The sequence below is a fragment of the Eubalaena glacialis genome, chromosome 14 (genome assembly GCF_028564815.1).
Source record: "Eubalaena glacialis isolate mEubGla1 chromosome 14, mEubGla1.1.hap2.+ XY, whole genome shotgun sequence".
Classification (NCBI taxonomy): domain Eukaryota; kingdom Metazoa; phylum Chordata; class Mammalia; order Artiodactyla; family Balaenidae; genus Eubalaena; species Eubalaena glacialis.
In genome coordinates, this window is record NC_083729.1 from 84,690,434 (window position 1) to 84,710,546 (window position 20,113).

Consider the following 20,113-nt stretch of genomic DNA (forward strand, 5'->3'; position numbering starts at 1 on the left):
ACCTGGCTGTTTCCTTTCCCAGGTTAGGGAAGTTTTCAGTTATTATCTCTTCAACTACGTCCTTTGCCCCTTTCTCTCTTTCTTCTCTCCCTGGGACCCCTGTAATGTGAATATTGGTATGCTTAATATTGTCCAGGAGGTCTCTTAAACTATCCTCATTTTTTTAAAATAAATTTATTTATTTATTTTAGGCTGCGTTGGGTCCTCGTTGCTGTGCACAGGCTTTCTCTACTTGTGGCAAGCAGGGGCTACTCTTCGTCGTGGTGCACAGGCTTCTCACTGCGGTGGCTTCTCTTGTTGCGGAGCACAGGCTCTAGGCACGTGGGCTTCACTGGTTGTGGCTCGCGGGTTCTAGAGTACAGGCTCAGTAGTTGTGGCACAAGGGCTTAGTCGCTCCGTGGCATGTGGGATCTTCCCGGACCAGGGTGAGAACCCGTGTCCCCTGCATTGGCAGGCGGATTCTTAACCACTGCACCACCCGGGAAGTCCACTATCCTCATTTTTAAAAATTATCTTTTCGGGACTTCCCGGGTGGCGCAGTGGCTAAGACTTCATGCTCCCAATGCAGGGGGCCCGGGTTCGATCCCTGGTCAGGGAACTAGATCCCACATGCATGCTGCAACTAAGAGTTCGCATGCCACAACTAAGGAGCCTGCTGGCTGCAACTAAGGAGCATGCCTGCTGCAACTAAGACCTGGCGTGGGGCTTCCCTGGTGGCGCAGTGGTTGAGGGTCTGCCTGCCAGTGCAGGGGACGTGGGTTCGAGCCCTGGTCTGGGAGGATCCCGCGTGCCGCGGAGCAGCTGGGCCCGTGAGCCACAATTGCTGAGCCTGCGCGTCTGGAGCCTGTGCTCCGCAGCAAGAGAGGCCGCGATAGTGAGAGGCCCGCGCACCGCGATGAAGAGTGGCCCCCACTTGCCGCAACTGGAGAGAGCCCTTGCGCAGAAACGAAGACCCAACACAGCCATAAATAAATAAATAAAATTATGTGTCACATTTAAAAAAAAATTTATAAAAAAAAAAAAGACCTGGCGTAACCAAATAAATAAATAAATCTACATTTCAAAAAAAAAATATATTTCCTTTTTTCTCTTCAGCTTGGGTGATTTCCACTATTCTGTTTTCCAGTTTACTGACCCGTTCCTCTGTATAATCTAATCTACTGTTGACTCCTTCCAGTGTATTTTTTTTTCCTCCCAGTGTATTTTTTATTTCAGTTATTGTATTCTTCAGCTCTGTTTGGTTCTTTATATTTCTAACTCTTTGTTAAACTTCTCACTGTGTTCCTCATTCTTCTCCCAAGTTCACTGAGCATCTTTATGATCATTGCTTTGAATTCTTTATCAGGTAGATTGCCTGTCTCCACCTTGCTCAGTTCTTCTTCTGGGATTTTATCTTGTTCCTTCACTTGGAACATATTCCTCTGTTGCCTCATTTTGCCTAAGTCTCTGTTTTTATTTCTATGTATTAGGTAGGTGGGTTATGTTTCCCAATCTTGGAGGAGTGGACTTATATAGGAGACGTCCTATGGCACCCTGCAGCACAGTTCCCTCTGGTCACCAAAGCTATATGCTCTAGGGGTTCCCCCTCTGTGCATGGCCCCTTCTGTTGTGGTGGGCTGACTACTATGGGTGCACTGGTATGCAAGGCTGGCTCCCAGCCCAGTTGGCTGCCAGGCCCTGCCTTGTGTAGAGGTTGCCAGCCCACTAGTGGGTGGGACTGGGCAAATTGTTCCCCTTTTTTGTGGAACTTTGGGGGGATAAAGAGGTGGTATTACTAGGTGATCTGCATTTATGTCAAACCGTAAATGGTACAGCTTGAGGCAGAGGAGTCCCTCGGCTGGGATTCAGGGGTTTGGGATCTAGTCCTGACAAACCAGGAAATGCTGAGTGGCTTTGGGCAAGTCAGACACAGTCTCTGGGCCTCACTCTTTCTAGCTATAAAATGGGGACATTATCATCTGTGTTGTGGCTTACCTACTTCATGCAGACCTGAGAGGGACAGGCTGGCTGACCCAGAGGATCACAAAGTCACCACTTCCAGGCTCATGAGGGAACCCCTACCTTCTCCTCCTTGGGCAGCTGGAAGACAGGACGCTGATCTGGTGTGCGGGTTGATGGAGGAACGAGACAGCACCTCGTTCTCCTCACTCTGCCACAGGCTCAGGGATTATCCCACTATCCTCCTCAGCCTTTGCTCGTGGACTTCTTCCAAGTGGAATTTCCTGAACAGGTTATCAGCAGGCAGGAAGCCTCTGCTTGTGTGGGGTTGGGGGGTTGGGGGTAGGGGTGGGGAGCAGGTATTAGGCAATAATGCTGGGGGGGCACTGAAGACGGTGGCGTGCTGGGGCCACGTGAGGGGGTGGGGGATGGACAGGGGACACAGTGGTCCTGGTCCCTGGAGGGACGGCTTGTTATTCCCCAGACTGACGTCTCACACCCCAGTCGGTGTAACAGGAAGCTTCATCTGAAAGCCACCTGAGCAAGGGAATTTTTCTCAGTCTCTGGGAAAGTCCCCTAGCAGGTCCCTCGTCCAGCCCAGGCTGGCTTCCTGCTTAAGCCAAGCAAATATTGACAATCCTTGGTTGCACTTTTACTTTCCTTTCGCTCTATATTATCCTCATGATGATGATTCATTATACACTACCTCTGTTTGCTTTGATCCAGTGCCTTTTTATGACAACCTAGAAATCTTGGATTTCTAGGAAAGTGAAACTTAGCAGGGGCCTGTTTCTCTCCTCAGGTGCCTTACAAGCAGAGGTTGTTTGACTGAGGTGAGACGGGCCCACTGACAGATTAGTCCTCCTGCAGCCAGCTTGGACCTCAAAGGCACCCCCTGCAGCCACTCGACGGCCGGCAGAGCTCTCAATGGCTGGCTCCAGCCCACCTTCCCCTTGGACTCCTCTGCGGCTTCCTGCTCCTGCTTTGGCCAATGTGACCTCCTCATAATTCCCCGGACACGTCCTGCACTTGTCCATCTTCGCATGTGCTGTGCCCACTATGTGGAATACCCTTTCCCCTCCTCTCTGCCTTCAAAATAGCCATTAGCCCTGTAAGAACAGTTTAAATGTTGCTTCTTCTTTGAAGATTTTCCTGCTCTCAGGGATAATACTCTCTTCTTTTTCTTCCACTAGCACATCTTTATTCATCTATTTTGGTGTGTAGCTTTTCATAATTTTAAGTTGGATATAATTCACATACCATAATATCCATCCCTTTAAAGTGTGCAGTCCAGTGGTTTTTAGCATATTCACAAAGTTGTGCAACCATCAGCAAAATCAATTTTAAAACATCTTCCTTGTCCCCCCATACCCCTTAGTTGTCACTCCCTATTCCTCCCTCTCTCGAGCCCCTGGCACCCGTACTAATCTATTTTCTGTCTCTATGGATTTGCCTATTCTGGACATTTCATATGGATGGAATTATACAATTATGTGGCCATTTGGAACTGGCTTCCCTCTCCTAGCATGTTTTCAAGGTTCATCCATGTTGTAGCATGAATCAGCACTTCATTCCTTTTTTTAATGGTCAAATAACATTACACTGTATGGACAGGGCACATTTGTTTATCTATTCATCAGTTGATGGACATCTGGATTGTTTTCCACTTTGGCACTATTATGAATAATTCTTTTTATAACCATATTTATTTTTATTTTTTACTTTCTTATTAACGTACAGTTGATTTACAATGTTGTGTTAATTACTGATGTACAGCAAAGTGATTCAGTTACACATATATATACATTCCTTTTTTTAAAAAGGAATTATTTTTTTAATTAAATTTTTAAAAAAATTTAATAAAATTTTTAAAAAATTTAAAAAAATTTTTTTAAAAATTTTTAAAAAAAAAAGAAATTTTTTTTACATTATGGTTTATCATAGGATATTGAATATAGTTCTCTGTGCTCTACAGTAGAACCTTGCTGCTTATCCATTCTATATATAAAAGCTTACATCTGCTCACCCCAGCCTCCCACTCCAACCCTCCCTCAACCCCCTCCCCCCTGGCAACCACCAGTCTGTTCCCTATGTCCATGAGTCTGTTTCTGTTTCTTTCTTTCTTTTAATAGTTATTTATTTATTTGGCTGCTCCGGGTCTTAGTTGCGGCATGTGGGATCTAGTTCCCTGACTAGGGATCAAACCCGGGCCTCCTGCATTGGGAGTATGGAGTCTTAACCACTGGACCACCAGGGAAGTCCCTGTTTCCCAGGGAAGTCCCAGGGAAGTCCCTGTTTTGTAGATACGTTCATTTGTGTCATATTTTAGATTCCACATATAAGTGATATCATATGGTATTTGTCTTTCTCTTTCTGACTTACTTTACTCAGTATGATAATCTCTAGTTGAATTCCCTCTTTATCCCCTATAATCTTTTTTTTCCCTTAAGTTCTAGTTTGTCTGATGCTAATACAGCTACAACTGAGCAGAAGCTAAGACCAAGGAGCCTAATCTGTCTTTTATGATGAACAAGAATAATGACTTGGACCTAGTTTAAGGAAACTTTTACTTTTGGTTTACAAATAACTAGATCAAAGGATTTACATAGGATATTGATTCGGGGGGGAGGTGGCTCTTGGTTGCCCACTTATGTCTCAAGAGATACGCCCAAAGTTTGATGGTCTTACATGGAGTAAGATGTATGAGAAGTGTAGAATCATGGTCTCACTTCAGTATCAAAAACAATCAATACTACATACACAGCAGAACTTCAACCCATCAGGGAGCACAGTCCCCAGCCTGATACCTGGGCTCTTTCTGAGTCAGCACTGGGCAGTCTCTTCCTATCTGCTCTTATGCTGCAAGGCCCAGGCATTTTCCATTTATGTTACCTTGAGGGATCTCCAAGGCAAGCCTGATCATGGGCTGCCACAACGTGTTTGTTTGTTCTTCATATTTGCTTGGTATATTTTTCTTTTCCTTTATTTTTAGTCTTTTTGGATTTTGTTTTAGGTCCACCTCTCAGAGATAGAATGTAACAGGATTGTATTTTTTTAATTTATATTTTTTTCTTTGCCCATACTGAAAATCCTTGTCAATTGAGAGGTGAATTTAACCCATTCACATTTACTGTGAGTACTGCTCTGTTTGGACTTGTACCTATCTACTTTACTTTTTATTCTTTTATCTCCTATCCTGTCTTTTGTTGGATTGTTGAAATTGGAGTTCTATTATTTTAATATTTGGAATTTATATATTGTTTGTAGTCTTCTACACTCTGTATGTTCTTTAACATATCAACTTACATTTTTCTCATTTTTGTTGTTAATAATTATTTCTTCCTAGTGAGAAAAGAAACTTAGCATGCTTTTGCTTCCCCTCACTCCATCCAAGATGATGTTGTCTGTGGTTTTCACTCCAGATTTTTACTGATTTTTTTTTTAATGACTAACACTTATTTAGACTCAACTTTTTGTGCTTTCATTGATCACAAAAAGTTAACTTTTCTTGTTTTTTCTTATGAAGCAATCTCTCTAAAAATTCTTTCATAAAAGTATTGGTGAGTGAAAAACCAAGTTTATATCTGAAAATTTCATTTTTCTCTCATGCTTGAATGAGAGAGTAGTTGCTTGGAGAATTTTAAATTTCAAAATTATTCCCTCATCAAAATGAAGACTTAAGATCTGTAGGTTTTAGTGTATGTAAATTATACCTTAATAAAATTTAAAAACTCTCTGAACCTTGAAGATATTATTCCATTGTCTTTCAGCATCCAGTATGGTTGAGGAAAAGTCTACTGTTCATTTGATTCACATTCTTTGTATGTGATCTATTTTTTTCCTCCTTGGGTCTTCTCTTTACCCCCAGTGCTCTGAAATTTCATCAGTATGTGTCAAGGTTTTTTTTTTTTCCCATGTATTCTGTTTGGCAACTAGTATGCTTTCTCAGTATGAAGAGTCATGTCTTTCCTCAATATAAATTTTCCTTTTTTCTTTCTTTGAGTATTCTCTTTCCTCCATTTTCTCTATTTTCTCCTGAAATTTTGGATATTTGAACTTCTGCATCTATTCTCTTTTATTTCATATATTTCATCTCTTTGTAACTTTGCAGTCCATTCTGTTTGCTTCCAGATCATGAATTATTTTTCAGCTATAATCTTTCTGCTGTTCAGTCCATCTAATAAGTTTTTATTTCAATGATTTAGTTTTCTGTTTCCAAGGTACCTAGATTTTTTGATGCAATATCTTTTTGCATCTAATTATAATTGTCCTAAAGCCCAGGTCTGTCTGCTCTATTAACTGTATATTTTTTTTCAGGTATGAAATCCTCTTTTTGTTGAGTTGGATGCCTTTTCCCCCATGATGCTAGCTTTCCTCAAATACTTGGCTTTTCTTGGGTGTCATCTCCCCTGGAACTGAGATGCCTGGTTAGCCTGGGTGCCTTGCTTGCAAAGAATAGAATATTCAGCTGTGAATTACACTGCATCTGCCTAAAGTGATAATGAGAAATGGAATGTATGTGCTGCTGGACAAAATGAGTCAACAATTAGCTTTCTGGGGCTTCCCTGGTGGTGCAGTGGTTAAGAATCCGCCTGCCAATGCAGGAGACACAGGTTCGAGCCCTGGTCCGGGAAGATCCCACATGCCGTGGAGCAACTAAGTCCGTGCACCACAACTACTGAGCCTGTGCTCTAGAGTCTGTGAGCCACAACTACTGAAGCCCGTGAGCCACAACTACTGAAGCCTGCACACCTAGAGCCTGTGCTCCGCGACAAGAGAAGCCACCGCAATGAGAAGCCCACGCACAGCAAAGAAGAGTAGCCCCCACTCACCGCAACTAGAGAAAGCCCGCGTACAGCAACGAAGACCCAACGCAGCCAAAGACAGATAGATAGATAAATAGATAAATAAATAAATAAATTTTATTTAAAAAAAGAAAAATTAGCCTTCCGGATACAGAGGCTTCTGTTCCCTTAGGGAACTGTCAGTATCTGGGGCTTTGCCTTAATTCTTTGACCCAGACATCCACCCCCACTACTCCTGCCCATGGTCAGACACACTGTGGCTCACTGCCTGCCTGAGATAAACATTCCTGGCTGTCCTTGTCTGTCTCAAGTGGTATCACAGTTTCAGGCAGCTGCAGTGTTAAACAACTGAAGCTGATGATGTTTGACAAATGCCCTAGGAATAGGGGTTTTCCCATGGAGAGGGTTCCAAGTTGGGTTAAGTAATGACAACACCCTATAAATGAAGACTTTCCAGGGAAGTGTAGTACAGGCCAAACAGTGATGATGCTCTGGTGGTAGAGCTTTCTGAGGAGTTCCCAACACAACCTGTCCCCTCTGGTGGCTGCAAGGCTGCTGGTTTTTAAGGCTACTGTGGAGCTGAGGTTAGAGGGATGGGAGCAGGCCAGGTTAAACCACCACAAACCCCACTGCTCTTACCGAAATTGAGTAAATTCTCTTGGATAAACCTTGTTAGCCTTTGGTTAATATCCAGAGTTCTGGAAAAGTTGAATTTTATAATCTTGCCAATATTTCTGTTGCTTTTATGGAGAAATGGCTTTACAGAAGTCCTTATGCCACCACTCCAGAAGTCCCCCCTCTGGTTATATCATTTCAAAGGCTTCGCTAGGTGTTAATAAGGAGGTATTCACTGGAAGTAGGATTAAAGTGCTACCCTCGCCTTGGAGGTATTTGGGTTTAAAAAAAAAAAAAAGACACTTAAAAGATTAAAAAAAGATGAAAAAAGTTGTCTTAGGATCCATAGGAATCATTCCAAAATACTGGGGTGATGTGGGGGCCGCCGGGACCACCCCCCAGACCCCCGACAGCCAGCCCAGTGATCTCTTGGCTGCTTCTCCTGGGAGATGCCTTTTCCAGGGAAAGGAAGCTGCCATATTTTGAGTACTTCCTCTAAGCTACAAGTTTCATTCATATTCACTATCCTCACAACGTACCAGCAAAGAAAATTATCTTCTTTCCACTTTACAGATGAAGAAACTGAGGCTCACATGACCAAGGTTAGAACACTCAAGGGTGGCAGAGAGGAGATCCCACTCCAGAGTGAAAGCTATTCTGGGGTCACCTAACCCAAAGTCTTGACCCTCTGGCTGGCCACGGTGCAGGGACGCAGTTTGCGGAGGTGCCCATCATCATGATTTTGGGCACAATAGGTTCAAACTCCCTATTAGCTCTCTCCCTCACCAGTCATGAAGCAGGGACAAGAGCAAAGTAACAGGTATGGCTTGTCCTCCTCCACCCCCCGCCACAAACACCAGCTGAGGAGGGGGTCCCCAGGTCAACTCCTCCCTTCACTCAAGAGCCAGAGCCTCTAGGAAGTCCTCACAAGTCAAGGGTGGCAAGGGCAGAGCCTGGTTGTAGCTGTAGGATTATCCCCTTCACATGCTCAGCAAAATAGAGTCCACAGGCCTGAGGGCCCAGACCCCGCCTAGTCCACTGCAAGCCCAGGATGTCTCTGCGGAGAAGAGGAAGGCATGTCCCCACGCCCCTGCATCCTGACCAGTCCCCAGCCCTACTCACTCCCACTGACTGCAACAAAGGGGACATACACATTACAAAATCATTCATAAAAGACAAACTTTATTTTGATATCTCAGAAATTGGCAAGGAAATAAGCACAATGGTAACAGTGCACTCTCATATGTTGACTCATCTTCAAATGCACGATCTCACTGGGACCTCACAACTGCCCTGCAAGGAAGGCGGGGCAGGTGACTGCTGATTGCCTTTACAGAGGACTTGTTAAAGTGACCCAGCTTCCAAGCAGACTGTCAACATTCTACCAGGCGGACAGCGGCCAAGATGGAAAGACCCTGAGCTCATCTCCTCTCACGAGCACACCAAAATCACAACGATATACAGAACAACCACTGATGAAAAAGACCAGACCTACCAGAAAAGATCTTCTACAACTAAAGACATAAAGAAGTAACCATACTGAGATGGGTAGGAGGGGCGGACTCACCACATAATCAAGTCCCATGCCCTTGGGTGGGCAACCCACAAGCTGGAGAGGAACTGCAGAGGTTCCTCTCACAGGAGTGAGAGCTCTGAGCCTGATGTCAAGCTCCCCAGCCTGAGGGTCAGGCACTGAGAAGACAAGCCCCCAGTGCATTTGGCTTTGAAGGCCAACTTCAATTTCCGGAGCCCCAAAGGATGGGGGGAAATAGGGACCTCACTCTTAAAGGGTGCATGCAAAATCCCACACACACTGGGACCCAGGGCAGAAGCAGTAATGTGATAGGAGCCTGGGCCAGACCTCCCTGCTGGTCTTGGAGAGTCTCCTGGAGAGGTGGGGGCAGGGGGCGGCTGTGGCTCACCCTGGGGACACAGACACTGACAGCAAACATTTTGGGGCACTCATTCTACCGCGTGAACACTGCTGCTGGTGGCTGCCATCTTGGCTCACTAACAGGCCAACACAAGCTTTGGGACACCTTGGACTCCATACCCAACTGTGTCAGGGACGAGCCCTTCCCCTCACCCCACCAGCAATCCGACACCAGCTCTGGGATCCCTGGGCCCTGCAGCCAGACTCCAGGACCCAGCTCTGCCTGCCAGTAGTCTAGCACCAACCCTAGAGCCCGGCTTCATCCACCAGTGGGCAGGCAACAACCCCAGAGTCTTCTGGACCCTAACTCTGCCCACCAGTGAGCCAACACTAGCCCCAGGGCCCCCTGGGGTTCCTCAGCCAGCTGCCTCATGACCAAGCCTTGCTAACCAGCAGGCAGCAGTATGCACGCAAGGCAGGGCCTGGCAACCAACTGGGGTAGGGGCCAACCAAGCCTGTACCAGACTGCTCACATAGTCAGCCTACCACAATGGAAGGACCCACACAGCCCTCTTAGGGGGAACCCCTAAAACATATAGCTTGGGTGATGAGAGGGGGGTCCACTGCTGGGACACACAGGACATCTCCTACAGGAGGCCACTTCTCAAAGGTCGAGAGATGTAACTAACCTACCATATACATAAAAATACAAATAGCACTTTAGACAAAATGAGGCGCCAGAAGAACATGTTCCAGACGAAGGAACAAAATAAAACCCCAAGAAGAAGAACTAAGTAAAATGGAGACAGGCAATCTACTGAAGAAAAAGTTCAGAGCAATGATCGTAAAGACAATCAAAAAACTCGGGAGAAAAATGGATGCACAGAACAAGCAGTTAGAGGTTTTCAACAAAGAGTTAGAAAATATAAAGAACCAAACAGAGACAAAGAATACAATAACTGAAATGAAAAATACACTAGAAGGAATCAACAGCAGACCAAATGATACAGAGGAACAGATCAGTGAGCTGGAAGACAGAGTACTGGAAATCACTGCCACTGAACAGAAAAAAGAAAAAAGAATGAAAAGAAATGAGGATAGTTTAAGAGCCCTCTAGGACAACATCAAATGCACTAATATTCGCATTATATGGGCCCCAGAAGCAGAAGAGAGAAAGGGGCTGAAAACATATTTGAAAACACAATAGCTGAAAAATTCCCTAACCTGGGAAAGGAAACAGTCACTCAAGTCTAGGACGCACAGAGAGTTCCATACAGGATTAACCCAAAGAGGAACATACCAAGACACATTGTAATTAAAATGACAAAAATTAAAGATAAAGAGAGAATATTAAAAGCAGCAAGGGAAAAGCAACAAATAACATACAGGGAAATCCCATAAGGCTATCAGCTGATATTTCAACAGAAACTCTGCAGGCCAGAAAGAGTGACATGATATACTTAAAGTAATGAAAGAGAAAAACCAACAACCAAGAGTACTCTACCCAGCAAGGCTCTCGTTCAGAGTCAATGGAGACATCAAAAGCTTTACAGACAAGCAAAAGCTAAAAGAGTTCAACACCACCAAACCAGTTTTACAACAAATCTTAAAGGAACTTCTCTAGGTTAAAAAGAAAAGGCCACAACTAGCAACAAGAAAATTATGAAATGAGGAAGCTCACTGGTAAAGGCAAACATACAGTAAAGGTAGGAAATCATCCACACACAAAGCTAGTAGGGAGGTTAGAAGACAAAAGTAGTAAAATCATCTCTATCCACATAAGCAGTTAAGGGATACACAAAATAATTATATGCAAAATACAACATCAAAAACAGTCATTGTGAGGGGAAGAGAGTACAAATGCAGGGTTTTTTAAATGCATTTCTTTTTTTTTTTAAATTGGGGTATAGTTGTTTTACAATGCTTTGTTAGTTTCTACTGTACAGCAAAGTGGAGTTACCTGTGCTATACAGCAGGTTCTCATTAGTTACCTATTTTATACATATTAGTGTATATATGTCCATCCCAATCTCCCAATTCATCCCACCTCCCCTTTCTCCTCCTTGGTGTCCATACGTTTGTTCTCTGTACCTGCTAAAATGTATTTCAAATTAAGAAATCAGCAACTTACAACCATATATATACATATATGTGTGTGTGTGTGTGTGTGTGTATATATATGTATATATATGTATGCATGTATGGACTCATGGTAACCACAAACCAAAAATCTCTAACAGATAAACACACAAAAAAGAAAAAGGAATCCAAACATAACACTAAAGATAGTCATCAAATATCACGAGAACAAAACAAGAAGGAAGAAAAAAGACCTACAAAAACAAACCCCAAACAATTAACAAAATGGCAATAAGAACACATATTGATAATTACCTTAAATGTAAATGGACTAAACTTACAACCAAAAGACATAGAGTAGCTGAGGGATACAAAAACAAGACCCCTATGTGCTGCCTTACAAGAGACTTATTTCAGATATAGAGACACACAGACTGAAAAGATACACGCACCCCAATGTTCACAGCAGCCTTACTTACAATTGTCAAGATATGGAAGCAACCTAAGTGTCCATCAACAGATGAATGGATAAAGAAGTTATGGTATACATATACAATGGAATACTACTCGGCCATAAAAAAGAATGATATTTTGCCATTTGCAGCAACATGGATGTACTCGGAGGACATTATGCTAAGTGAAATAAGTCAGACAGAGAAAGACAAATACTGTACGATATCATTTATATATGGAATCTAAAAAAATATAACAAATTAGTTAATATAACAAAAAAGCAAACTCACAGATATAGAGAACAAACTAGTGGTTACCAGCAGGGAGAGGGAACAGGGAGGGGCAATTTAGGGGTAGGGGATTAAGAGGTACAAACTATTAGGTACAAAATAAGCTACAAGGATATACTGTACAACAGGGGGAATACAACCAATAGTTTTATAATAACTATAAATGAAGCGTAACATTTAAAAATTGTGAATCTCTATATTTTACATCTATAACTTATTAATACTGTATAACAACTATACTTCAATTTTAAAAAATAAATAAATAAACAAAATTCCACCCAGATGCTCCCTGCATCTGGTCCAGGCTCCTCAATACCCCGGGGTTGACAGGGCTTCACCAGACACGCGCAGGTACCTTAACTTCCTTAGCCATAAAACCAGGGATCAGGCTGCCCCGTCTCTACACAAAGGCCCTTCTCACTGACACATGTGGGTTCCTGGGACTCCGGTGTACCAGGGATTGCTAGGTTTATGGTGGCTGAACCAGGTGACCAGCCAAAAGCCTTGGCACGCAAAAATGAACCTGGAGCTAGGCAGAGGGGTGAGAACCCCGCTGGCCCATGCTGAGCCACCTTCTCCAGCCAGGCACCCACCAGGGAGGTAGTTCTGATGTGGGCAGAAAGGGGCACCTCCTTGGTCCACTGGCCCCCTCCTGCTGAGAAGGGGGAAGAGCCATTGCGGCCCTGACTCCGTCTCTCCGCCACACCTGTTGCTAACCAGGCTTTCTGACTCTTCTCCAGAAAGAGGGCAGAGCTGCACCTCGTCCCTTGGCAGGGGCCGGGCTCAGAGCTGTGCACCTATACCAGGGCCCAGAGCAGGACGGTCCCAAGCCGGGGCCACCGCCTCAATCTCCCAGCGACACACGGGGCATTTGGCCGTGTCCCTGAAGACCCGCCAGGCACAGCAGCTGCAGAAGTGTGTGTGGCCGCAGGGGACAAGGCAGGTGTTGGCAGCCTGGTGGAAGCAGATGGCACACTCCTCTCCTGCTGTGGCTGGGAAAGGGGACAACAGAGGTCAGGGGCACTTGGGGGCAAGGGGTGGGCAGCCCACTCATGATATAACCACAGGACAGAGAACTCTGCAGTCGGATTCTGAAGAATATTACCTTGTAAGAAAATGCTCACAATGTAATCAAGTGAAAAAAGTTGGGACGAAAACCGTAAGGTACAAACATACATATCGTAAGATTCCAATTTAGAAAAAAGGAAAACAAAGCACAAATAACTCCCCATATATAAGTCCACAAAATACTGGGAGGAAATCCACCTAACAGGTAATGCGAGGTTTGGGAGGTGTTTTTTGTTTTTGTTTTTGTTTTACTTCCTTTTTTATCCTTTAATACGTATTTTATTTCTGTTTGGCAAAGCTTTTACTATGAACATGGATTGCTTTTTTAAAAGCAGATGGACAAAATAACATCTGTTCATGAATGTGCTCCAGTAACTTGTGAAGTTAGCCAATGTCCCACAAGGCAGAGCTGTTAAATTGCTTTTAGGTTTCCAGGGGCGGAGCCAAATCTTTTTGGCCTAAAGCCCGTGGGAGACTTGATAGGACTTGGAAAGACTTAACTGAATTCCCAGGGCTGGGGCCTCCCCCAGTTCCCCTAGTGCTGGAGTCCTGGGGAGTCCCTGGGGCTCGGGGAAGCCACTCACCTTTGGGCTCAGGCAGAGCCTCATCACTGAGGACCCATGGCATGGTTGGGGTGGAGGCGCTGACTGTAGGATCTAAGGCAGAAAGGGAAAGTCAGGGCCTGGGGAAAGCGAAGTCAGGGTGTCCTTGTTCCCTCCCACCTCCCCAGCCCCTGCCCCTAAAGCAAAGTGTCCATCCCCTTTCTTTTCTGGGGTGCAATGCTGGAGCTCCAAGCTGGTCACCCAGCCCTGTCCTAGCCGCCCCTTTCCCAGTTTAACCCAGCAGAGAATTTGTAGAACTGCAGGTTCCTCTTCCTAATCCACCCTTCCTTTAGACAGCTCCCCTTTGCCCTACTTCCGCTGCTTGAGTGGAGACCTTCAGCATTATTCACGGTCCCCAACCCAGATGTGCTTCAAAATCCCCCAGGAGGGAAAACAGGTGCTTGGGGCTTCACTCCAGACCTGCCAATTCAGGTGCTCCAGAGGTGAGGCTCCAGCAGCTGTGACAAGCAGTGTGAAAAACAAACGCGCGGCGGTGTCTGGAATGCTTGTGCAGGCCAATGGAACACCAGCCCAGAATGCCAAAATTTCTTTTTATGAGTGTTCCTGTAACTCCTCCCTCTCCTGAAATCCTCTCTCCTTTCAGGTGGTCCTTGTTTCCCCACCCAGTGCCTGAACATCTCACCTTTGCCCCACAGGCTGCCTTCTTACTCACCTCTAACTCTCACACTTACGTTCCCTTTGTTGCCACCCTTGTCTCAGCGAACTCCTACTTAGACTGCAAAGCCTAGCCCCTAAATTTCTTCCTTTGTGAAAGAGATCAGCCCTCTAACAGATGTTTGGGGTGCTGAGCACGTCTTCTCATTCTTCAGAGATAAGGCTGCCCTCCCTATGACTAGGTCTGGTCCCCAGCGCCCATCTTCATACCCTGACATGAGCTGATGGAAAAACTGACCGCATATGAATGAAACAACACTTCTCCCCGCGGCTCTGGATGCAGGTGAAGTACCGCCCGAGCCTCCACCTCCTCCCGCCCAGGGGAGGAGCCTGGGTCCCCACCCGTGGCCTCACCCAGCAGCTCGATGGCTTTGGTGGTCCCGTACACGTCCATCACGGCCCAGAGAGGGGCACCCATGAGCACGCCCTTGCGCAGCAGGAGCCGGGGGCCCGCGTTCACTTGGGCGAAGAGCCGGCCCAGGCGGTTCACCCAGAAGCGCACCACGTCCCCGGTGAGCCCGCAGCCGTCGGGCAGCATGGCCGCCCACGTCGGGCTCTGCTGCTCCAGGTCCGGGCACACGAAGGGCGGCAGGCTGGGCGCGGTCACCCGCGCGGGGTCCAGGCGCGTGAAGCCTACGCGGAGGCCGCCAACCCAGCCGCGCTCGTGAAACAGCACGCGCAGCGCCACGCGCTCTCCAGGCCTCACCGGCCGCTGGCTGAACACGATGCCGTCCTGGAACGTGGAGCGCCTGCGCGCGGTGCTTCGCTGCGCGTCCAGACGCACCTGCACGCCTACGGCCTCGGCGTGGAAACGGAGCGCCTCTCGGGGCATCTTGGCGTCTGCGGGGGCGGGAGGTGTCAGTGCGGGGCGGGGCGGGCCGGACCCACGGGCTGCAAAGGCCATCACAGCACCACCCCCCCTCCCAGGGGAGGGGGCGTTTCCACCAACCCTCGCTCCCCGGTGCCACTGTCCCCGCTCTTAGCCCCCCCCCACCTCCCCCCAACATTAGAACCAGTGAGGAGCCCGCTTTGCCTGTCAGGGATGTTAGTTCCCTCGTGAATGTCCCCAAGCCTCAGTTCCCCTCCCGTAGGGATGTTGTAAAAATTAAAGGAACCGCAGTTCCTTTAATGGCAGTACTGGCTCTGGATACCTGGTAATGGCTATTATTGCCGTTAACTAGAAAGAGCAGGTTTTAGAACGGTAGACAGAATATGACCCTGGTTTTGACACATACACTTATACGTTTACTATATACATGTATATCTCATCTGTTTCTAGAAACAGCCTGAAAGGAAATGGGCTGACATGCTTTTTGTGGTCGTCTCTGGTGCTGTGTTTTCCTCTCTGCTTGTGTGACTTTCTGATTTTCCCACAGAGAATCCGCGTGACTTGTGAAGCCCATGGCCCCCAAACAGGGTGACTTTCTTGTCCTGGGAAAGAAGGTGCCTGGCAACTCCTAATCCGGTGAGGGGGCAAAGCCTGGAGACGGGGAGTCCCAGGTCAGCCCTTCAGAATCGTGGGCTGGGCCCAGCCAAGGCCTGGGTAGGCTTTGAAATCAGGGGACTTCCTGACCTGACTCCACTTGGCAGCCAGGAAGGGTAAGTTCCTTGCTGGGCAGCCCTTTCTCTCAGCCCCAGAGGCCTGGAGGAAGCTGGCAGAGCTTCCTGCCCCCAGAACGGCTCTTAGCTCCATAGGCCTTATCTCTCTCCCCATCCCCTCCTCCTCCCCTCCTGGCCCTGCTCTTTCTGGATTGGAAGAGGGAAATAAAAAATTAAAAGAGGTGAATTCAGTCAAAACTTGAGCCAGGCAGTGGTTAAGAATCCGCCTGCCAATGCAGGGGACACGGGTTCAAGCCCTGGTCCGGGAAGATCCCACATGCTGCGGAGCAACTAAGCCCGTGCGCCACAACTACTGAGGCTGCGCTCTAGAGCCCGCAAGCCACAACTACTGAGGCCACATACGACAATTACTGAAGCCCGCGCGCCTAGAGCCCATGCTCCGCAACAAGAGAAGCCACCACAATGAGAAGACCGCGCACCACGACAAAGAGTAGCCCCCGCTCTCAGCAACTAGAGAAAACTCGTGCACAGCAACGAAGACCCGACACAGCCAAAAAAAAAAAAAAAAAAAAAAAACTTGAGCCAGACCCCAGCCCCAAGGAGCAAGGCCCCTCCCTCCTGGCCCTCCTCTCTGACACCCACATGCCTGCAAGTTTCCAGCCCAGCACAAGGAGGGGAGGCTCCCTCTGGTCAGGCACAAGGGACACCCTTAAGGTCACAGTGAATCCATCCCTGACCTCCAAAGGCCAAAGACAAGCCTGGCACGGTTCCCTCACCCAAGGTGTGAGGGACAAGCGCTCACCCTGGCTCAGGGGGCCTCTGAACCCACCCTGCTATCCAAGCTCACCCCTCCCTCACCCTCACCCACGTCCCTGCCCATGCCACCACCCCTTCCGGGAATGCCCTGGTCTCTCCCTCCCTTCCCAAAGGGTTGGCCCACCAACCCTTGCTCCTCCAGGCTGTGCACCAGCAAGGGAGGCCCAGAGAAGGCACAGATGGTGACCAGGAGCCAGAGGTGAGGGTCCTGACATCAGGTGGACCTGTCCTTGCATCCACTCAAGTTGCTGGGGCAGCCAGGAGACCCTGTGGAGGGCAGTGAGGACCAGCACCGAGATTCTAGCCACAGCTCTACTGCTGACCTAAGCAGGTCACTGCCCCTCTGGGTTTGGTCCCTTATCCACAGTGGGAATGATATGCCTGATAGCCCAGGCCTGGAGTCTCCAGGTACTTGTCTGGGGATCCTGAATGTGAGGACTTCAGTGCCCACCTGGACAGGCATCGGGCTGGGAGCGGGGGGCGGGTAGGGGCTCCTGATGTAATCAGCCGTAACCCACCCTGGAGGGTGGGGGCCACCCCCCTCACTTGGCTGGGTCACCGCCCATCCCTGAGGTCGGGACTGGAGGGGAGCCCTGGAGTGGGCTCGGTGTGGCTGGTGAGCAGGACCCTAAGCCTCTCCACGCACCACCGCATCCAACCCTGCCACCACGCGGCAAGGCCGAAAACACCCCACCTGGCAGCGGTGAGCAGCAGGGGCAGAGCTGGGGTTCAAACAGGGGTCACCTCAGCCTCACCCAGTGCAGCCCCTGCAGGGAGAGGGGCCCACCCTCGGGTCGGGGCGACGGGAGACCCATCAGGCCCCGCTCCGTGGCCCGAGACGGTGCCCAGTGGAGATGACCCTGTCCCGGCCGACAGCTGACTCCCCTCCTCGGCAAGGGGTCAGTGGATGGAGTCCCCCCAATCCCCCGCAGAGCTGCCGGGGACAGGGGCTGACGCAGGCAGGATTGGCTCTGGGGACAGTGGGATGGGGGATGGGGGGTAGCAGAGGAGCCAGGGAAATCGGCCTGTGGGAGCTATGTCCTCATGTCACCAAGTGGAGGAGGGAGGCTGAGAGGACACAAGTGCTGCACAGGACACCAGGGGCCAGTGGACTCTGCTCCCTTCTCCCAGCCGCACAGGCTGAGGTTGAGTGGCACTGACAGCCACCCCTGTCCTGACGGCCGGGCAGAGAGCCTGCAAGACTGCATCCGCCCGCGGGGCCCCTTCCTCTGCTTTGCATGGGGCTCTGCGCCTGAGTTTGGAGCTGGCTCTGGGTGGCGTCTCCTTCCACTGGGCGGGCTGGCAGGGCTCCTCCCATTCTTTGACCCAGGCTACCCAGTCCTCCCTGCTCCTGGGCCGGGGAGAGGCAGAGGTGGGTACAGGCCAAGTGTGGCTCTCCAAGTAGGCCTGTCCTCAGCCAGCTGGGCAGGGGGTTCTGAGCACCTCATGCCCGTAGGTGGCTGTTCTTCTTATCAGCCGCATTTTCAGGCAGGATCCTGAGGCTCCATAAGCTGAGTTGCCCATGGAGGACCCTCCCCAGTTACGCCACCTGACTCCTTCACTCCCCCACCGTGCACTGGGCTTGGCAACAAGGACCCCCTGGGCTGCTGGGGCGCAGGGAACGCAGTCATGGCCTTTTGGATGTCCCACCCGCTGGACAGGTGGATTCCAACCCGAGAATCTTTGCAGCAAGGCTCTTGGAATCTAAGTGACCGAGGGTCAGCCCCCCATGCAGTGAGGACCTCCCTGGATCTTCATCATTGTCATCACCGCCCCTCCAGCCATCAAGCCTCTCCTGGCACCGGGCACCTACTAAGTGCCTTACAGTCTCCCCATCACCCCACAGGGAAGCACTCTAAGGAAACGGAGCATGGGGAGGTGTTTGTGCAGCCAGAAGTGAGGGATCCCGGGCCCAGCTCCTCATCCCACACCCCTGCGCTGCCCCCTTCATGGCACCATCATTGCCTGGAATCCAAACACAGTGGCCGCTGCAGCAGCAGCATTGGCAGTGGTGGCTTGGCCCCGCCCTGCCCCCAGGCTCACGTGTCACCTGCTGCCTGGGAGGGAGCACAGTCCGGGCTCTGGGAGCAGGAATGCGCGGTCTGGAGCTCTGCTGGTAAAAGACACGGTTCTCCATCTCCTGCCCCGCACACTAAGGGGACGCTGTGGCCTAGGTGAGGCTGCCAGAGAACCATGGTGCCTGGTGACCTTGTGGTTTGTGCTTCTGGCAGCTCTGTAACCGGCAAGGTGTGTTGCTTGGCCCCCAGCCTGCGGGTGAGGAAACTGAGGTCCCAGGGAGAAGTGACTCACCCAAGGTACCACAGCTCCATGGGGCAGAGTGGGGACCCCTAGTCTTCCACCAGGCCCCCTACCCTCTACCCTGTTCCCACCCCAGCCATTCTTCTCTCTGCACAACAGGATCCAAAGGCAAATGGGTCATGTGGGTCATCGCATCACTGCAGGGATTCTGGACCCAAGTCACTCAGCCTCTCTTGGATTCTTGCAAGGAAAGGAAGTTCGCTACCTCGCTGCCTCCTAATAGCTCACTACCTAGGTCAGCCCAGCCTGTATCAGAAACTCCTCCTGAGCGATATTTACACTGACTATACCTCTACCTCCCGAGACTTCTTCCCCAGCAATAACACAGAGCACCCGCTCTGCTTCTTGCACTCCTGGTCCAGGGACCAAGCTTGGGGTTCCCACTTACCAGCCTGGGAGCAGATCTGAGCCCCCATCAGCCTGGGGTCCTCGGACGCTGGTCCCTGGGTCTGAAGAAGGCCAGTGGACAGGTTTTCAAAGGATTCAGCAGGTTCCCTTGTCATGGGCCAGGATCATATTACACTGTTGATGATTAATTAGAGATTGCAGTCACAGGTTACCATATCCAGGGAATTTCCTGATGACTTCCTCTGGCTTGCAACAGGCCTGCTGCAGCTGGCTGGCCTGGAGGAAGCGGTGACTGAGGAGATGGCCTAGGTAGGATCTGGCATAGATTTCTCTCTTACTTTTGGCCAGTTGCTTTCAACCCGGCTGTGCATTATAATTGCCTGAGTCACGTTAATAAGTACCTGTCCCCAGACCTGCCCCCAGAGACCTCGATCCCAGTGGCCTGGGGTGGGGCCCAGCACTGGCATTTCTAAAAAGCACCCCAGGGACTTCCCTGGTGGTCCAGTGGTTAAGACTCTGTGCTTCCACTGCAGGAGATACAGGTTCGATCCCTGGTCAGGGAACTAATATCCCAGAAGCCGTGCAGCGTGGCCAAAAAGCAAAAAATAAAATAAAATAAACAAAAAACAAACTAATAAAAATAAAAGCACCACAGATGATTCTAATGTACAG

General features: G+C 49.0%; 1 protein-coding gene across 2 annotated transcripts; it reads right to left on the bottom strand.

Moving 5' to 3' along the window:
- Positions 1–12,615: 12,615 nt before the first annotated feature.
- Positions 12,616–19,648, bottom strand: NEURL3 (neuralized E3 ubiquitin protein ligase 3). 2 transcript variants are annotated; one of them, XM_061211309.1, is made up of 4 exons: positions 19,482–19,648; positions 14,753–15,238; positions 13,706–13,777; positions 12,616–13,045 (listed from the first exon to the last, which is right to left on the bottom strand). In XM_061211309.1, exons 1-4 carry the CDS (start codon positions 19,594–19,596, stop codon positions 12,837–12,839), a joined length of 882 nt encoding a protein of 293 aa, XP_061067292.1. In that variant the 5' UTR covers positions 19,597–19,648; the 3' UTR covers positions 12,616–12,836. The 2 variants fall into 2 exon arrangements, with proteins under 2 accessions (XP_061067292.1, XP_061067293.1); XM_061211310.1 differs by lacking the exon at positions 19,482–19,648 and adding an exon at positions 18,818–18,895.
- Positions 19,649–20,113: the final 465 nt, after the last annotated feature.